At 41.5% G+C, this 17,088-nt stretch overlaps 2 protein-coding genes across 5 annotated transcripts in view; both read left to right on the top strand.

The window, feature by feature from the left end:
* nlrx1 (NLR family member X1) overlaps positions 1-12,173 on the top strand; it is a 96,137-nt gene extending 83,964 nt beyond the window's left edge. For 3 of the 4 annotated variants that reach the window (XM_050055693.1, XM_050055716.1, XM_050055708.1), the window contains 3 exons: positions 3,718-3,922; positions 5,432-11,931; positions 12,014-12,173. In XM_050055693.1, coding sequence (XP_049911650.1) covers positions 3,718-3,922; positions 5,432-5,572 — 346 coding nt within the window. In that variant the 3' untranslated portion in view covers positions 5,573-11,931; positions 12,014-12,173. The remainder of the gene's footprint in view (positions 1-3,717; positions 3,923-5,431; positions 11,932-12,013) is intronic. The other variant, XM_050055699.1, reaches the window with a different exon arrangement.
* Positions 12,174-12,462: 289 nt separating this feature from the next.
* On the top strand, positions 12,463-14,672 carry LOC126397614 (uncharacterized). The gene is made up of 8 exons (XM_050056526.1): positions 12,463-12,726; positions 12,807-12,921; positions 13,030-13,101; positions 13,200-13,366; positions 13,479-13,733; positions 13,815-14,138; positions 14,230-14,322; positions 14,404-14,672. The coding sequence occupies exons 2-7, from the start codon at positions 12,828-12,830 to the stop codon at positions 14,248-14,250; spliced, it is 933 nt and encodes a 310-aa protein (XP_049912483.1). The 5' UTR covers positions 12,463-12,726; positions 12,807-12,827; the 3' UTR covers positions 14,251-14,322; positions 14,404-14,672.
* Positions 14,673-17,088: the final 2,416 nt, after the last annotated feature.

Here is a 17,088-nt window from a genome sequence, read left to right as displayed (position 1 = left end):
GGGGCGCTAAAGATCCTGGTCGCGACCAGCTCCTCAGTGGTCGGGACCAGCTCCTCAGTGATCTGTCCTGTGCTCCTTGTGGTCTGTCTGTTGTCTGGATTAGTGAATAACTGGTCTGTGGAGTTATTTTTGTATTTTTAATACACCTTCTCCCTTCTCATGTCGTGTTGGCAGCACTGTTAGCTGATTAAATGTCAGAGATCAGAGCTTAAAGGGACAAAGACTGCAAATAAGCTGAAACTAGATGTCTTACATGCATGACATTTTCTCATTTTTTGTGGCAATGTTGTACGTACTGTCCCTGTTAAGTAAACATTAAAATTAAATTAAAAAATCACAATCTTTTGTCTATCAAATATGCTATATTATGCATAGTCTTTATTGGTGCACTGTAATATTGCAGTTCGTGTCTCTCACTCCCCCTCTCTCTATGGACAGTGTGTCTCTATTTTATGTAACTGTGTATAACTATGAACCAGTGGTCCAAGCTACTGATCGGACCAGCTGCTCCCTGGCACGGACCAGTGGTCACTACCACTAGGGGCGCTAAAGATACTGGTCGCGACCAGCTCCTCAGTGGTCGGGACCAGCTCCTCAGTGATCTGTCCTGTGCTCCTTGTGGTCTGTCTGTTGTCTGGATCAGTTAATGAGTGGTCCATGGAGTGATTTTTGATTTTTAATACACCTTCTCCTGTCGTGTTTGTCTATCAAATATACTAACATAGGCATTATTGATTATGCCTATGTTCTTATTGTTGCACTGTAATATTGCAGTTTAAGTGGTTACAACTAGTCTCTCACTCCCCCTCTCTCTATACACAGTATGAGCCTCCATTTTATTTAACTGTAGTGTTTCCCCTACCATTATATATACGGAGCCTGTGTTGCATTCAGACGTTGTCACGTAAATAACAAATTCCAGCACTTGAATTGTGTTTCAAGAGTTGAGGAAAACAAAACCACCATAACGAAAATACTTTTGAAAAGTCTGCAATTTACAATCAAAATTTGCACATTTAATATTTACAGAATATAAACAGAAAAAATGGAATACATACATTCAAACAAACACATCCACCTGAATTTCTCATTCATCAATCATTTTTCCGAGGCTTTTTTCGGCATGGAACCTCGGAAAGCCCTTGAACCGCACCAGGATGTCTATTTTGGCCTACATAAAAGAACACGTTTTAGTTGAGGACTATTTAGAAGGAAAAAAAAAAGATCCATTACAAGAAAGATGACACATTATTTATATTGTCTTGTTTTGTTGCCCAAAAAAAAATTTAAAGTTAGAAATATATTCGAATAGGCCTATATATTTTTTTATATAGTTCGAACCTAAATTTGATAATTCGAATATCATTAATAATTAATTAATACTATCAATAATGTTGTATATCACGGCGAATCCCGTTCGGGCCGAGATGGCTCGCGCACAAGCCGGGCAAGGGAGGGACGCAGCGACGGAGGGAGAGGCGCCGACGGAGGAGCCCGCTGCGATAACACCACTCACTGCGCTGTCCGCGATGTGTGACCTGTTTGAGGAGACATACAGGGAGAGTGTTGCACCTGCTGCCTCCCTGCCTATCCTTTTTGAAGTAGAGATGAAACGTTACCAGAATGAGACACCACTACGAGCCGACCAGGATCCACTCTTGTAGTGGAAAACTACGCACTGAAGTATCCAAACGTTGCTCAGATAGCAAGGCAGAAGTTGGTCATATCTGGAACTTCAGTGAGGTCAGAACGGGTGTTTTCATCCGAGTATCATGTTCATATTGCGTCAGCAATAAGCATCTTATTTTTTGTGTGTTTTTGTAAAAATAAATAAATAAATTCTAATATTATTCGAACTCTACTAAATTAATTCGAAAATATTCAAACTCAATTTCATGGTGCTTTTGACAGTCCTATCATACGCACATGTCGACAGGAGGGGACGGCGGTGTGTGAATGGATTTACCCCTCCGACTTATGATAGTTTTACTGATATTTCTTATCCCGTACGAATCGGCCATTAATATTACCGACGTCCTGTGGTAAAGTGACATTACCCCACGGACTCCGGGGTTTTTTCAGACCTAATTGTATTGCGGAGTTTTGCACAGCGGCGACCGAATCTTTGCTCTCAACCCACAAAATAATGTGATGGCACCTTCAGTACATTATTCTATGCTTTCTTTTGATTTTCACATTGGCTAGTCATCCTGTTTAATTTGTCTTCTGATTAAATCGGAACCGTTGAAACAAGTTGTAGGAAGCCTCTGCAAGTAATTGGTTGCTGGCAGACACTCTGTGCTGCAATAAAATGGTTAATCAGCAGTGTTGTGCACTGTAGAGCCGATGCACTGCTGGTTCTGCCGGCCTGAATAGAATATATGTCTATAGCCTACTGTTGTGTGTACAGCCTTTATAGGCTGAGCTGAGTAGTGATGCGCGGGTCGACCCGTGACCCGCGGAACCCGCAAATGGACCTGCGGGTCGGGCAGCAGTGTTAAATCGGTCTGTAAATGATATTTTGACATTATTCTTATAGTCATTAGGCTATTGCTGTCATGGCATCTGAACAGTGACGGACTGGGACCAAAAAGAGGCCCTAGCATTTTTGATACAGAGGCCCCATGGCGGTGCATCGGCCAGCCAGGAGTGAAAAATTTTCATTTTATTTTACAAAAAAATTTGCATTTTTATGTCATTTTAGATCATCAGTTCCTTATTTGTGAAAGAACAGGCGTGGTGTCTCATATCCCCCCTCCCACATATTACTAGGTACTATGATTGATGATTTTACACATACTAACATAAAAAACACTACCATTGGCGGAACATTTCAGAGCGCCACAGAGACACAGTGTTCCACAACTACCATAGAAACTCACACGCTCACTCACTGCCTTGATGCACAATAGCAGAGGAGATATACAGATAGTCATTATGAATGATAAAATTGATTTGTGGCTTGCATGGGAGCATGTGGAAAGCTAACCATATGATGAGAATGCAGAAATTCAGAACACACACCACGCAATCAACTCACTACAATCGCACTGGTACAGTAGACAACAATGCACAGCACACAAGATAATAAGGCAGCAGCAGAACCCCCATAAATTCAGGCACGTTCAAAGGACAGACTAATAACCTCAGTTAATAATACTAGCTCTATGTCTACCAAAACACAAAAATCTGAAATCAAACACCACACAACTTCATCTTAAAGGCTTAGCCTACTTCCACCATTAATCATAGGCGCCCCCTCTTGGACAGAATACAGCACAACCAAATTATGACAACAGAAATATAAATCTTACACCAACCACAATGCATATTACAATAGCTTCACCAAAACATGAAAAGAGCACTGCACATTTCAATAGCTCTATCAAAGCACTAGTTACAACAGAAACAAGAAGGACCCTATGTGTTATAAGCCATAATAAATGTTACAGCAGCCACAATGCATATTACAATAGCTTCACCAAAACATGACAAGAGCACTGCACAGCTAGAGTATAAAAATAAATATGTGTCTCTCAGTGTCTTCTTTTAAATCTCTTCTTAAGACTCACATTTACTCACAATTAACAATGGCAAACCAACGCACTGAATATGAATACTGAAGAGAAACTCAGTATACAGTCTGCTAGCTGTTTCACATGTAATCCATTCTTACTAGGTTTCTTTGTTGATGTAGTGTCCTGTGTCTCTCTGTAGCTTGTATCTGAACCCTCTCAGTGATGTGGGAAAGCAGTCCCTGTATGTCCGAGGTGTACCCAAGAGCCACAGCGGTCGGCGGGTTAAGGTCCTGGCTTCAGTCACTGAGGGCTCAGACATCTCAGAGGACTGGCACCCCATCCTCAGTGTGATACGGGAGAATGCCTCATCCTGGGACCGTGAACGTGTCAAGCAGCAGCTTAAGGTACAATAGACTACGTGGGCTAATAAGAAAAAAAACTCAGAGTGACAGAGAGAGGAAAGCCCAAAACACACTCAGTGTGACACACTAAGGGAGCTTTCACACCTAACCTGTTTGGTTCGGTTTAAACAAACTCATTTCCGTTTGCCCGGTTAGTCTGGTTTGTTTGGGCTGCAAATTAAACCCTGGTGCAAACCAAACAACAGTACTGAGACCACCTGAAAAGGTGGATCTTGGTCGGTTTCCACGTAGACTCTGGTGTGGTTTGTTTGTATCCTGGAAGCAAATGAACCAGCCACAGGATATGCAGATATGTGATTTTAGCATAATTTCAAAAGTTAAACAACTAATAAAACCATCCGCTGATTATAAAATTGATCTGTATTATGTATAAAGCCTATTTATGCATTTGGTAACCATGGTAGCTGTCAGGTCAAATAAAGAACTGAACAGTAACTAAAAGACAAGCAAAGCCGAGGAATCCACTTCCACAATAAACCGGAAGGAGGAACCTTTCGCACTATCGCCCAGTTACTGCCCGGGCCATAAAAGGCGGCGCACATCATCACAGGTAAAGAGCGAACAAAGGTACACAGGCAGCAGGCGTATATCTGTTCCCTCATCTTTCGCAATGCCAATGCAGAGTGAGAGCATCTAAACACCAGAGAGGCAGCCGGTTTTTCACCTACACATGACAAATGGCATAAAATGCTTGCACCTGAAAATAAAAGAAGGAAAAGGAAAAGCGGCCTGGTCATTGAGTGAAATCCAGTTAAGACCTCTGGTAGATGCCTCTCTCCCTTTCAAGTGGGGATATTGCATGGAAAACACACTTAAGAACTTGACAGTAGCATAATTGCTGTCAGTGCCGGTATTTTCCCTGATTTATAAGCTTTAAAACTGCTGTGCCTGTATCCACCTCTGTGTACTTTGTCAGTTAATTTAGTCTGTTAACAAGTGTGTTACAGTGATCCCACAGGAATAAGCCCTGAATCATTACTGTCTTTACCTGGTAGTCATTATTTACAACATGCATTTGATTTGCAGTCCAATAATAGGCCCACTAATAATGCTTACACTTAGTTCGGCATATTTCTTCCTGAGCTCTTTCACCAAAGAACATAAATGTATACATCAGAAGCATTAAAGTGATGCATAAATTTCTGTCAGTCACTACATGGGTTCTGACGATGCACTGATGATGCAGAATAAAAAAATCACCATAACTGTCCAATCGCTGAGTGACTTGTCAATGTCTGTAACATCGTTTTTACTTTTCTTGGTTGAACCGATGAACCAAATTACCAGTGGAAAAGCGCCCTAAGTTACACAAGCATACATCAACTCAAATTACATGGCTAAATATAATGATAAAGCATCAAAAAAACATCAGAAAGTGTTCCATTAATCATTCATTTAAAAGCAAAAAGAAGTATGAGAGTTTTGGATGTGAAAATATTCTTACATCAGGTGAATTGTTGGGTGTGTGTCACCTAGTCTTTCTGTTTGCAGGTTTTCCTTAGGGATCTGGAGTGGGGGCGTCAGCAGCAGCAGAGCCTCTGGAAAAGGCTGCACTTTCGGAGGGTGGAGAAGGGCGTCCGGCAGACTCTACAGATGCTAGAGAAGAACACTTTACCTCCATCCATGGGATAAAGCCAATAACCAATAAACACCAAGAGGTGAAAGACCAGTGAATACCTATAGCAGTATATCAGGCTGGAATCTGAGTGTTTCCACACAGGAGAAAAATCTGCAGCTAGTCTAAACTGGAGGTACAGGAGATGTATCTTCATTATTATAAAGAAGATGACCTCATTCAGTGATATTTACAGAGCAGTTTAAAGAGACTCCCTGAATTAGTTTTAGCACTTCCTTAACTTGGACCTTTCAAAATGTCAGCAGAGAGCTGAAAATCATATACATCAAGGTTTTAACCAATTTTTGCTGCAATATGCATTTCAGTTCTGTCTGTTGTGATGGTCATGTGATGCTCCGGAACAAAGATGAGCAGCTTGACACCCATGCCCCTGTATGTATGAAAAATATAGTGACAGACCTCTGAATTGACCGCAGGTTACAGTGAGGCAAACTACTGACACAATTCAGTGGATGTGCAGAAAAATTTAAGCTTTGTAGGACGAAGTGGTGATTTAGTTTGATTTTTTTTTTTTTTTTTTTTTTTAGTTCGGAATGTAAAATGTTTAGAAATTAGATTTGTTGTTATAAGCCACGCCCACTTTAAGCACTCATTACCAAATTTTATGCATTGCCAGAGGCATGACTCTAGGACCGAATTTGTGGTGCCCCCTAGTGGCAGAATATGCCAAGACTGCGCAGCCAAGCTCAGACCTAGCATCCAAACATGTGCACCAAGTTTGGTTACTGTCACTTAAAGGTCCAATGTGTCAGATTTAGGGGGATTTGGTGGTATCTATTGTTGATGATTGCAGATTGCAACCAGCTAAAACTTCTCCCAGTTAGAATTCCTCCAGTGTTCATTGTTCAGAAAGTTTTTACTGTGAGCCTAATTATTCACACAGGTCTCTTCCTTTCCAAACAAAACACTGAGTAAAGCACTTTAAAACAGTGTTTTTCCAGCACAGCACATCACATAATGGCTGCTTGCTACAATGGCCAATGCAAAAATGCAAATGTCCCTCTCTAGAGCCAGTGTTTGGTTTGTCCATTCAGGGCTACTGTAGAAACATGGTGGTGCATCATGGTGATCTCCATAAACTATGAGCTGCTCCCTGTGTAGATATAAACGTCTCATTTTAAGGTAACCAAAACACAAAGATTATTATTTTCAGGTGAATAGAGAATAAAGACAACACACTTATATTATAGTCCATTTATGCTGATATATCCCCCTAAGTGCAACACACTGGACATTTAAGCCAATTATGATTTATCAGTATTTATGTAAAATTGAACTTAAAGTCAAGTCTGAAAATGTATAACTTATTACTGACTGACATGTAAATTTCCTTGATAAATTAAGATCACCGAAGTCTGTAGATGATCATGGCAAATTTTCACGATAATTGGCCCAAAGGTTTCTGACGAGTTTTCGAAAATAGGATTTTGATAATATTGAGGAAAAAAGTCATAAAACTAGATTTTTTTGAGACCATTTGAGCAAAGATGCAGATGAACTGAGAGATTTACATGATGAAAGAATTTTGATTAGACCAAACTGTTGTTCACGATAATTGCAAAAAAGTAAATTTGATCATTACAGTGCCACCTTGAGGTCAATGAGTATCATTTTATGTGCCTGAGAAGTAGGTGGAATTTGCAGGACTTTTTTGCTGCATGAACACTTTTAGCGAAGAACAAGAACAATAGGGCTCTGCTTGAACCCCTAATGAACATTAATACATATTAAAGCTGCAAGCAGCATTGGGCGGGACCTCGGACCCTCGCTGTCGGCCTCCAGCTCACGTAGACGGTGTGAATTAGCCTATTCGTAGGAGTTGAAATGTCGATAAAACAAGCAGTGTCAATAGAACGCAAGGTCATTTTTGGCAATAAACCCATGACTTGGGAGTAGAACTTTGATGGCTTCTGAAAACCAAACTACTGACGAGGACATCAATCAATCAATCAATCAATCAATCAATAAATATAATACCGTTCTTAATAAACGTGTCGGTAGTCTTCTATTGAAAATTAAACAGAAGTATTTTGAACTTGGAGATAAACCGGAGAAACTGTTAGCTAGCCAACTTAGAGGTGAAAGGGCTAAACAGGCCATTCACAGGATAAAATCCAAATCAGGCAGACTCCTAACCAATCCGAGAGAGATAAATGCTTGCTTCAGGGACTTCTATAAGGAACTGCATTCTAGTAAAGGCCACTGAAGCAGATTTCTGTAACTTTTTTGCCAATTTAAATGTTCCCCAATTAGATAGTGCAGCGAGAGATGATATGGATGCCCCAATCTCTAAAACTGACTTTTTGAGTGCTATTCGAGCCTTCCCCTGTGGAAAAACATCCGGTCCAGATGGCTTTGGCTGTCATTTTATAAATCATTTCATGACAAAATAGTTCTGCTCATGCTGAGAATGGTGAACGATTCTATGAGAAATAAGACGCTCCCCAGTTCATTATATGAAGCAAATATCTGCTTGCTTTTGAAAGGAGGAAGGGAAGAGTTTGATCTTGCAAGTTACCGACCTGTTGCTCTCTTAAACTGTGATCTGAAAATAATAACTAAAGTCTTGGCTAGAAAATTAGGTAGGCATATTTCCACGATTGTACACCCTAATCAGACTGGATTTATCCCGGGTCGGTTTTCTTTTAGTAATGTCCGTTTGCTTTTAAATACAATATACTCAGTGCATGGGAAAAATACATAAAATTATTTTCACCCATTCAATGAAATTTTCCCCAAATCCAAATTGTTTTAGTGTCTTCAGCATGTAAGGCTATTCGATCTGATCGAATGCCTTCTGGGCGTCAAGAGTTTATCTCTTGACGCCCAGAAGGCATTCGAAAATTTCATTGAATGGGTGAAAATAATTTATCTTAAAACAGTATCCTCTATTCTCACTAATTCGGATAGATCCCAACCTTCTGAGTTGCAGCGGGGTGTAAAGCAGGGCGACCCTCTTTCTCCTCTTCTTTTTGATATTACCTTGGAACCACTTGCAATAGGTATAAGGGGTCACCCAGGTATTCATGGGGTAAAGTTTGGTAATGTTGAAAGCCTTGTTAATCTGTATGCTGATGATTTATTGATTAGGCACCAAATTCTTATGAGAAAGCGTGGAAGCCATTTTTGGCTTTACTTGATGAGACCTAAATGACTAATGTATGAATCAGGCTGCTGTGTGTTTGTAAAAAAAAAAAAAAAAAAAATGTATTTTTTTCTGTACTGTCTAAGGTTTTGATCCTCCTCTCTGGGTTTTCGTCTTTTTTTTTTTGAGTGTGTGTTTGTTTTTTTATTTTGTTTTGTTTTTTATTCATACCCCTGACGGTATCATGAGAGGAAGCACAGGACTACTTTGGTTATTATATATACCCTCATATAGCCTCTGTCTTTCTTTTTATTACTTTAATTACTTCATGTAACAATGTCAGGTGCTGTATACCTATTTTGTATGTAGGTTTTTTTCTATTTTTTTGTAAAACAAAAGTTAAAAAAATTAAAATAAAATATTTTTTAAAAAAAATCAATCAATCAATATCACAAATCACAATTTGCCTCACAGGGCTTTACAGCATACAACATTCCTCTGTCCTCAGTCCCCAATGAGACAGAAGGGGAGACAGAGAGAGATGCAGGACAGACGGTAATGACAGTAGCTTACAACAACATTAATGAAAGTAATAATATAATGAAAGTAATAATATTATAATTATAATTCTGGCTATTGTGGTACAACATGTTGAAAGTATATATTAATATCTGATAGTATACATATGTGACAATAATCATATGTGTATAATAACAGTAGAAGTATGACACAGACAGACACAGAGACACACACATACACAGACACACACACAGGCTTGTTTCAACACTTCCTGTTGGATTTAGTCAGTGGTGTGAGCACATGATTTGTAGGTCTTGATGAGACGAACAAGCTAGTTTTGGTTTGGTCTTTCTACAGGATTCCTACTGGTCGCAGCGGGCATTTTAGTGTGTGTAGGTGGCACAAAAATCGTCATGAGGTTTTGTAACATGTCACCTTTGAAAGGCCATAAAATCCAAACCGTTCGAGTAATGAAAAAGTTGTACAGATGATTTGTTTCCCGGGGGTTGATCTGTCAGGGTTGCGAGTTTGAAGCCAATACGATAAACGGTGTAGGAGGATTTGTTTTTTTAAGGATTTTGAAGAAAGAGCATTTTTGAGGCAAAATCTTACTTTGAAAGGGCAAATAGCTCATTTCCTGTTGGGTTTAGGTCAGGGGTGCAAGCGCGTTATTTGTAGGTCTTGATGAGACGAACAAGACAGTTTTGGTTTGATCTTTCTATGTCATTCCTAAAAGCCACAGCGGCCATTTAGATTCTATCCTCCCCATTCATGTTTGCAAGTGCGACACTTTGCGGGCCATCGCACTTAGGATTTAAGGACTTTTCCCATTCACTTGAATTGGTGAGTCCCGAATTTCAAGATCTTGCAAATATGGCCCGAGTTAGACGCTAGGAATGGGTGAAGTTCACTAAGTGGCCACCAGGTGGTGCCATAGCGCCAAAAGGGAGTCCATAAATACAAGTTTCGAAGCCGTAATTACAAGGACAGTTAGATCCTTCTTGAGTAGCACGTCTGAGCGAGAGTCTGGGGCCCCAGAGCACAGCCTGGGCATGGGGAGCTTGCAAGAGACTGCTTGGGAACACGAAGTGCCCACCTGGTGGGTGCTGCCATAGCGCCAAAAGGGAGTCCATAAATACAAGTTTCGAAGCCGTAATTACAAGGACAGTTACATCCTTCTTGGGTAGCACATCTGAGCGAGAGTCTGGGGCCCCAGAGCACAGCCTGGGCATGGGGAGCTTGCAAGAGACTGCTTAGGGACACGAAGCGCCCACCTGGTGGGTGCTGCCATAGCACCAAAAGCGAGTCCATAAATACAAGTTTCGAAGCCGTGATTACAAGGACAGTTGTATCCTTCTTGAGTAGCGGGTCTGAGCGAGAGTCTGGGGCCCCAGAGCACAGCCTGGGCATGGGGAGCTTGCAAGAGACTGCTTGGGGACACGAAGTGCCCACCTGGTGGGTGCTGCCATAGCGCCAAAAGCCATTCCATAAATACAAGTTTCGAAGCCATAATTACAAGGACAGTTACATCCTTCTTGAGTAGCGGGTCTGAGCGAGAGTCTGGGGCCCCAGAGCACAGCCTGCGAATGGGGAGCTTGCAAGAAACTGCTTGGGGACACGAAGTGCCCACCTGGTGGTGCCATAGCGCCAAAAGCGAGTCCATAAATACAAGTTTCGAAGCCGTAATTACAAGGACAGTTAGATCCTTCTTGAGTAGCACGTCTGAGCGAGAGTCTGGGGCCCCAGAGCACAGCCTGGGCATGGGGAGCTTGCAAGAGACTGCTTGGGGACACGAAGTGCCCACCTGGTGGGTGCTGCCATAGCGCCAAAAGCAAGTCCATAAATACAAGTTTCGAAGCCATAATTACAAGGACAGTTACATCCTTCTTGAGTAGTGGGTCTGAGCGAGAGTCTGGGGCCCCAGAGCACAGCCTGCGAATGGGGAGCTTGCTGGAGACTGCTTGAGGTCTGTGGACAAAAGTCCATAAATACAAGTTTCGAAGCCATAATAACAAGGACAGTTTTGTCCCCCCAGAGCACCGCCTGGGGCTTTTTAGGGGGTGTGGGATAGAGCCTGGTAACCCCCAGGTGATACAGACTTGTAATGTTTAAAATCCACTTTAAAGACCAGGTTTAAAAGGTTTTAAATCTGAAAGTTGACAAAAAGTCCCGTCCATTTTGGGAATCCCCACCCCCCTTTACGATTGACTCCTTACCTTGGCCAATAAAAGAACATCAAGTACTATATAAGCTCAGTATTTGACACCAATCTTCACAGAACACTGATGACGAGCAGACAACATTAAAAGCTAGTAAGGCCGTAATTTCAAGGACAAGGACAAGGACTCTTGGTAATGTATATTTTTTATTACTTAATAAAGTCAAGTTGTTTTAATTGTTATTTGAATAACTTAACAACTTTATTACTAAACTTTATTACTGAAGTATTATAAAGTAATAATTTCAACAATTTTATTCAATTACAATAAAAGTTAAAAATAGAAGCAGACCTGTAGCTATGTTTAAGGCAAGCATTACCAGTTTTTGAAAGATTACAAGGCTGGATTCGTAATGAATTATCCATATAAGTTTGTTGTTTGGTTCTTTATTTTATGGACATGTGGCAGTGAACATGAGGAGATGTCCTGCATGCCGGGTAAACTATGCCAATGTCTCTGAACACCTTCAGGATGTCCATGGTGTCACCGACAAAGTAGAGAGGAGGCTCCTCATCTCAATGCAATCTGGACGGTAAGTAAAAGATTTTCAGAGAAACTACAGAGGTTCGTGATAACTGTACTGTGCTAACCATGTTCCGACAATGTTTGTTTAGATATGCAGGACCACTTCCCTGCCCTGAGGCACGTTGCAACAACAAGATGTTTGTCCGGCTTGACAGGCATCTAGCAAGTGTCCACAAAGTGATGGTATGTTTTTTTGCTCGCTAAGTACTTGCACACTTCCAAATGGCAATAATATGTTCTGTGTTAACAGGATGAGGGAAAAAAAGAAATGCTGAAAGGGGCGAGACACAGGGTAATCAAGGAGAGGTTGAAACTCATCCACCAAGAAAAGGACAACAGAAAAGATATAGCAGCACTCCAGCTTGTGGTGGGTGACCTCCAAAAGTAGGTTACAATGATGAAAAATCGAGGAGAACGCCACAAGAAACCCAAGAAAAAACGCACAGAAGCTGAAGCTGACAAGACAAAGGCTATTGGTTTGTCACCAAATTGTCAAGTTTTGTAATTCCTCTGTGTTGCCCTGGCATTGTCCTAACAATTGTCCTGTTTGTTTATTGTTTGTAGAGGATCTGCTGGAAAAATTCCAGGCAGTGCAGTTGGGCTCCAATCCTGGCCGGAAGGGCAAATCCAATGTCAGTCAACTTGTGACCCATGTCAGGCTCTTCCTCTCTTATATGTGGGGGAGAGAAGGCATACCCTCACTGAGTCTGAGCTTCCTGAAGGACACAGAGAAAGTTATATTGTACGTTTTCTTGACGTCAAGAAATTTATATCATTCCTCCGGGAGGAGAATTTCAAACAAGTAAGGGATTATCTTTCTCAGGGTCAGGCTCTGTCAAGAACATGTGTAAATAAATTTGGATGCGTCTTTTTCTTCCTCAGGTTCGTCTTTCACTGACCCAAATGCTCTCCCTTGAGAGCACCCTTAAGAGGGAGATCTCTGTCGTGGGCAAAGAGATTGTCACCCACCGTCAGGAAGTGCATTCTGAAAAGAGCAGTAAGTACACATTTTTCTATATATTCATTATTTTTACATTTTATGTTTAACTTGGCTATTCAATGGTAATTATCACTGTGTAAAATGTATGACTCTTTGTAATTACAGAAAAGCTTCTGACAGTGGACCAGCTCTCCATGTTCAAGGAGTCTGCTGCCAAAGAAATCCCTAAGAGTCTCAGTTAGTAACTAAAAGTACAGGTTACAAGCCATAATTATAAGGTTTTTCAAAAGTCCATAAATACAGGTTTTAAGCCGTAATTATAATTTGTCTTTCAGACAAACTAAAGAAAGACCCATTGAGGGACACCTACTTAAGGCAATGTGTGGGTCTGCTGGCGGGCTACCTCTTCACCTTAAGTGGCCACCGAAAAGGTGTCCTTGTGTCCCTTCTTGAAAAGGAGGTCCTTAAATGTGAGAGGAGTGGTGACGACTACGTCATATATGTAAGTAAATGTTAACTTAACAGGTGTATTTTTACATATTGCTTTTGTGGATTCATTTATCTTTATTCCATCATAGTTGTAATATGGTTCATCTTTTTATGTTGGACTCTAGGCCAAATCTCACAACACTGCGGCCACATATGGTAGGGCCAAGCTTGCCCTTACCAAAGCCGAGTACACCTGGCTAACAGACTTCGCAAAGCTGCGGCCCTTACTGCCAGGCTACAGCCCTGAGGTTCCCACATTTTTTTTTAACTCTGCTGGTGGGGAGGTGGAGAAAATGGGGGACATGGTGACAGACATCTGGCACAAGGCTGGTGTGCCGGATGTCACCATCACTCTGGTCAGATCAAGTCTGTCAACTCTGGTAAGTTCATGTGACACCTTTTTTACTTTTTGTCGGATTGGGGTTGGGGTAGGTGCTGAGTTCTGCTTTCCCTTTCCCTAGGCCCAGAGATGTCTGGAACCTTCTCAAAGGAGCAAAGTCACCCGTTCCATGTGCCACAGCACCTCGACCTCCGACAAATTTTACGTTGGAGAGGAGAGCGTGTCTGAGGCACATGCGACCCGAAGTATCTTAGACAAGGTAGTTTCTCCTCCCTCTCCCTTGCCTGCAGCTAAGCCCAAGGCAAAAAGAAAGTCAAAAAGGATGCGTATAGCATCCGGCAGTGACTCTGATGAGCCTGCGCCTCCACCTGCCACCACACCTCATCCTGCACCTCAGCCTGGACCTTCATCTGCCACCGTACCTGTGGAGAAACTCCCAGATGTGGTAAGCACTCTAGACTTACATATCCAGATATATTAGGGACCCATCCATCATTTTTGCTTATTCCATTTAATTTTTCTCTTTTTAACAATAGGAAAGCAGGACATCAATCTGAACAGATGACCTAAAAAATGGCATCAGAAAAGCATTTGCCAATGCCTGGCAGGAGGTGATCACCAAGGACATGGTAAATATTGTGGTATTTACTATGAAAAATATGTCGTGGAAATCATTCATGTAATTAAGATGGATTGTGTTTGACCTTTAGATTGCTGACATTCTGAGCCAGGATGAGGAGCTTTTGAAGAAGTGTGCACTCCTTAATATGAAAATGAAAACCGTCTCCAAGTTGATTGCAGACCTCCAGACTGAAGACTCCAGGGAGACTGAAGACATTTGATGTTTTATATTTGTTATTTGTAGTGTTATAAAAATGAACAAATTGTTCATTATTTGAAAAAGCAATATATTTTGATAATGTTAAGTTATTTGTTGCTTGTTTTAAAGGGTGTTTTTTTTAATAATATTTTTGATAATAAATACTCTCAAATGTTCAAAATGAAATCTGTCGTTTCATTTCATTTAGTAAAAAGTAAATACAGAATATATAGGAGGAACATTTCTCTCTCTTAACATTACGGCTTTTCACAGGGGAGGTTTATGAGGCTTCCGCCCAACCTCCGAGTGTCAGTTTTTCTCCTTGTCCACACACCGCCAGAGAACCAGTGGGAGAGGTTTGTTTCCTTTTAAATACAGCTTTGAAACTTGTATATATGAACTCCTCAGGTCAGAATGGCGGGCAAGTTCCCCAGAGGGTTAAGCCTAGGGGGTCTGAGTGAAAGGCAGCCACCCTAGAACATAGCATGGGACTGTGGGGATTGGGGGAGGCTGCTTGGGGGCTTAGTGACAGAAGCCAAAGTCCATAAATACAAGTTTTGAGGTCGTAATTATAACGACACAAACCGTCAACCTCTGGTTCTCTACATAGCTGACAGCGGGCACTCAGAGATGGGTAGGGGCATCACAAACATCCCCTCTCCCTCTGGTTCTCGGGTGGTGTACTTTGGTCACCATGACTAAGTGCCGTGCATGAGCTAAAGTCCATAAATACAATTTCCAAAGCTGTAATTATAAGGACTTTTCTGTCCTTCTTGAGTAGCAGGTCTGACGAACAGTGTGGGGCCCCAGAGCACAGCCTGGGGATGGGGTCCCTGCAAGAGACTGATTGGGGGCTGTCGACTAAAGACCATAAATACAAGATTCAAAGCCGGAATTATAAGGACCTGAGTGATGTGGAGTTACCCAGGAATGAAGCACTCTCTGTGGGATCAATGGCTCCACATTCACCCCCTCTATCCCTGGATCTTTACCCAGGATTGGAGCACTCTCTGTGGGATAAATAGCTCCACATTCACCCCCTCTATCCCTGGAACTTTACCCAGGATTGGAGCACTTTGTGTCGGGTACGTGGCTCCACTTTCTCCCCCATCTATCCCTGGAACTTTACCCAGGATTGGAGCACTCTCTGTGGGATAAATGGCTCCACATTCACCCCCCTCCCTCTGGTTCTCTGCTTATAATCCCGGCTTCCAAACTTGTATTCATTGACTCTGGCTCCCTACCAACAGCCCCTTAGAAGCCTCCAGCAAGCCCCAGAGGACCAGGCTGGATTCTTGGCACCCTTGATCCCAACCAGCCCCCTCCAGGGACCTTGCCCACCAGCCGGACCTGTGCACCCACTCTTAAACACTCCTCCCCTGGCTACACACAAATAGCCGCACCGACCAGAGTTTCGTGCCCCTGGTACTCCACTTAAAGTTTCGTGCCCCTGGTACTCCATTCTGGGTCCACTGACTCTGAGTGAGAGTGAGGCTTGCTGGAGGCTGCTTGGGGTGCTGTGGTACAGAAGCCAAAGTCGGTAAATACAAGTTTCAAAGCCGTAATTATTAGGGAATATGTATATATCTCCGGAAGTGAGCCATTATTTCTAGGTATCCCTTTCCAACAACCTTGCAATCATGTGCCATGGCTCTTGACTCCCCCTGCTGGTCAAACCGTAGAATGCAGCTTTTTGGAAAAGCCGTAATTAAAACTAGTAAAGGCGTGCAAATGCCTGACAACCTCTAAGTAGGGTTAGGGGTTAGGCAACAGAGTTTGACCTGGAGATCTTGTATTTACAAGTTTTTGGTATCAGGCATTTATTTCAAAAGTTTTAGGAATGAGCCACGTGAGCTGGACAGTTTGGTAAATGTTATACTGTCAGGTGTGTGTGACCACACACACACACACACACAAACACACAGGCAGACACAAATATATACTAGGCTGAGGCTCAATGAGTCCTTAACTGGGTGAAATCCATATTTTGTTTTCAATCTAACACTACAAAAAAGTAAAAATGCATAAAAACTGATATTCCCCAGAAACATTGCCTGAGCTCAGACAGTTGTAAGCATTTCAAAAATTCCCTCTCTAACTACAGAATATTTAATTTTTGGCCTGTGTTTTTGTATAAAAATGAGTGGTACATCACAGAATCCGGCCTGTAAAGGGTTAATTAACTAACTTTATTTTTTTTAATTGAACAGTCATGGTGGGAGATAAGTTAGATAACATAACCAAAAAAAAAAAAAATCTTTAAATATAAAACTATTACAAAGTTATGACTTCAACCATCACAAGGACTCAATGAGTCCTTACTGGGTGAGAGCTATACATTTAATTACACAATGNTTTTAATTTAACAGTCATGGTGGGAGATAAGTTAAATAACATAACCAAAAAAAAAAAATCTTTAAATATAAAACCATTACAAAGTTATGACTTCAACCATCACAAGGACTCCATGAGTCCTTACTGGGTGGGAGCTATAAATTTAATTACACAATGAAAAAAACAACTTTTATCTTTTTTTTTTTAAATTTCAACATTAACAGATAAAGGCAAAACTTCC

Source organism: Epinephelus moara, chromosome 2 (assembly GCF_006386435.1).
Source record: "Epinephelus moara isolate mb chromosome 2, YSFRI_EMoa_1.0, whole genome shotgun sequence".
NCBI lineage: Eukaryota > Metazoa > Chordata > Actinopteri > Perciformes > Serranidae > Epinephelus > Epinephelus moara.
This window is presented reverse-complemented; position numbering and strand designations above follow the sequence as displayed.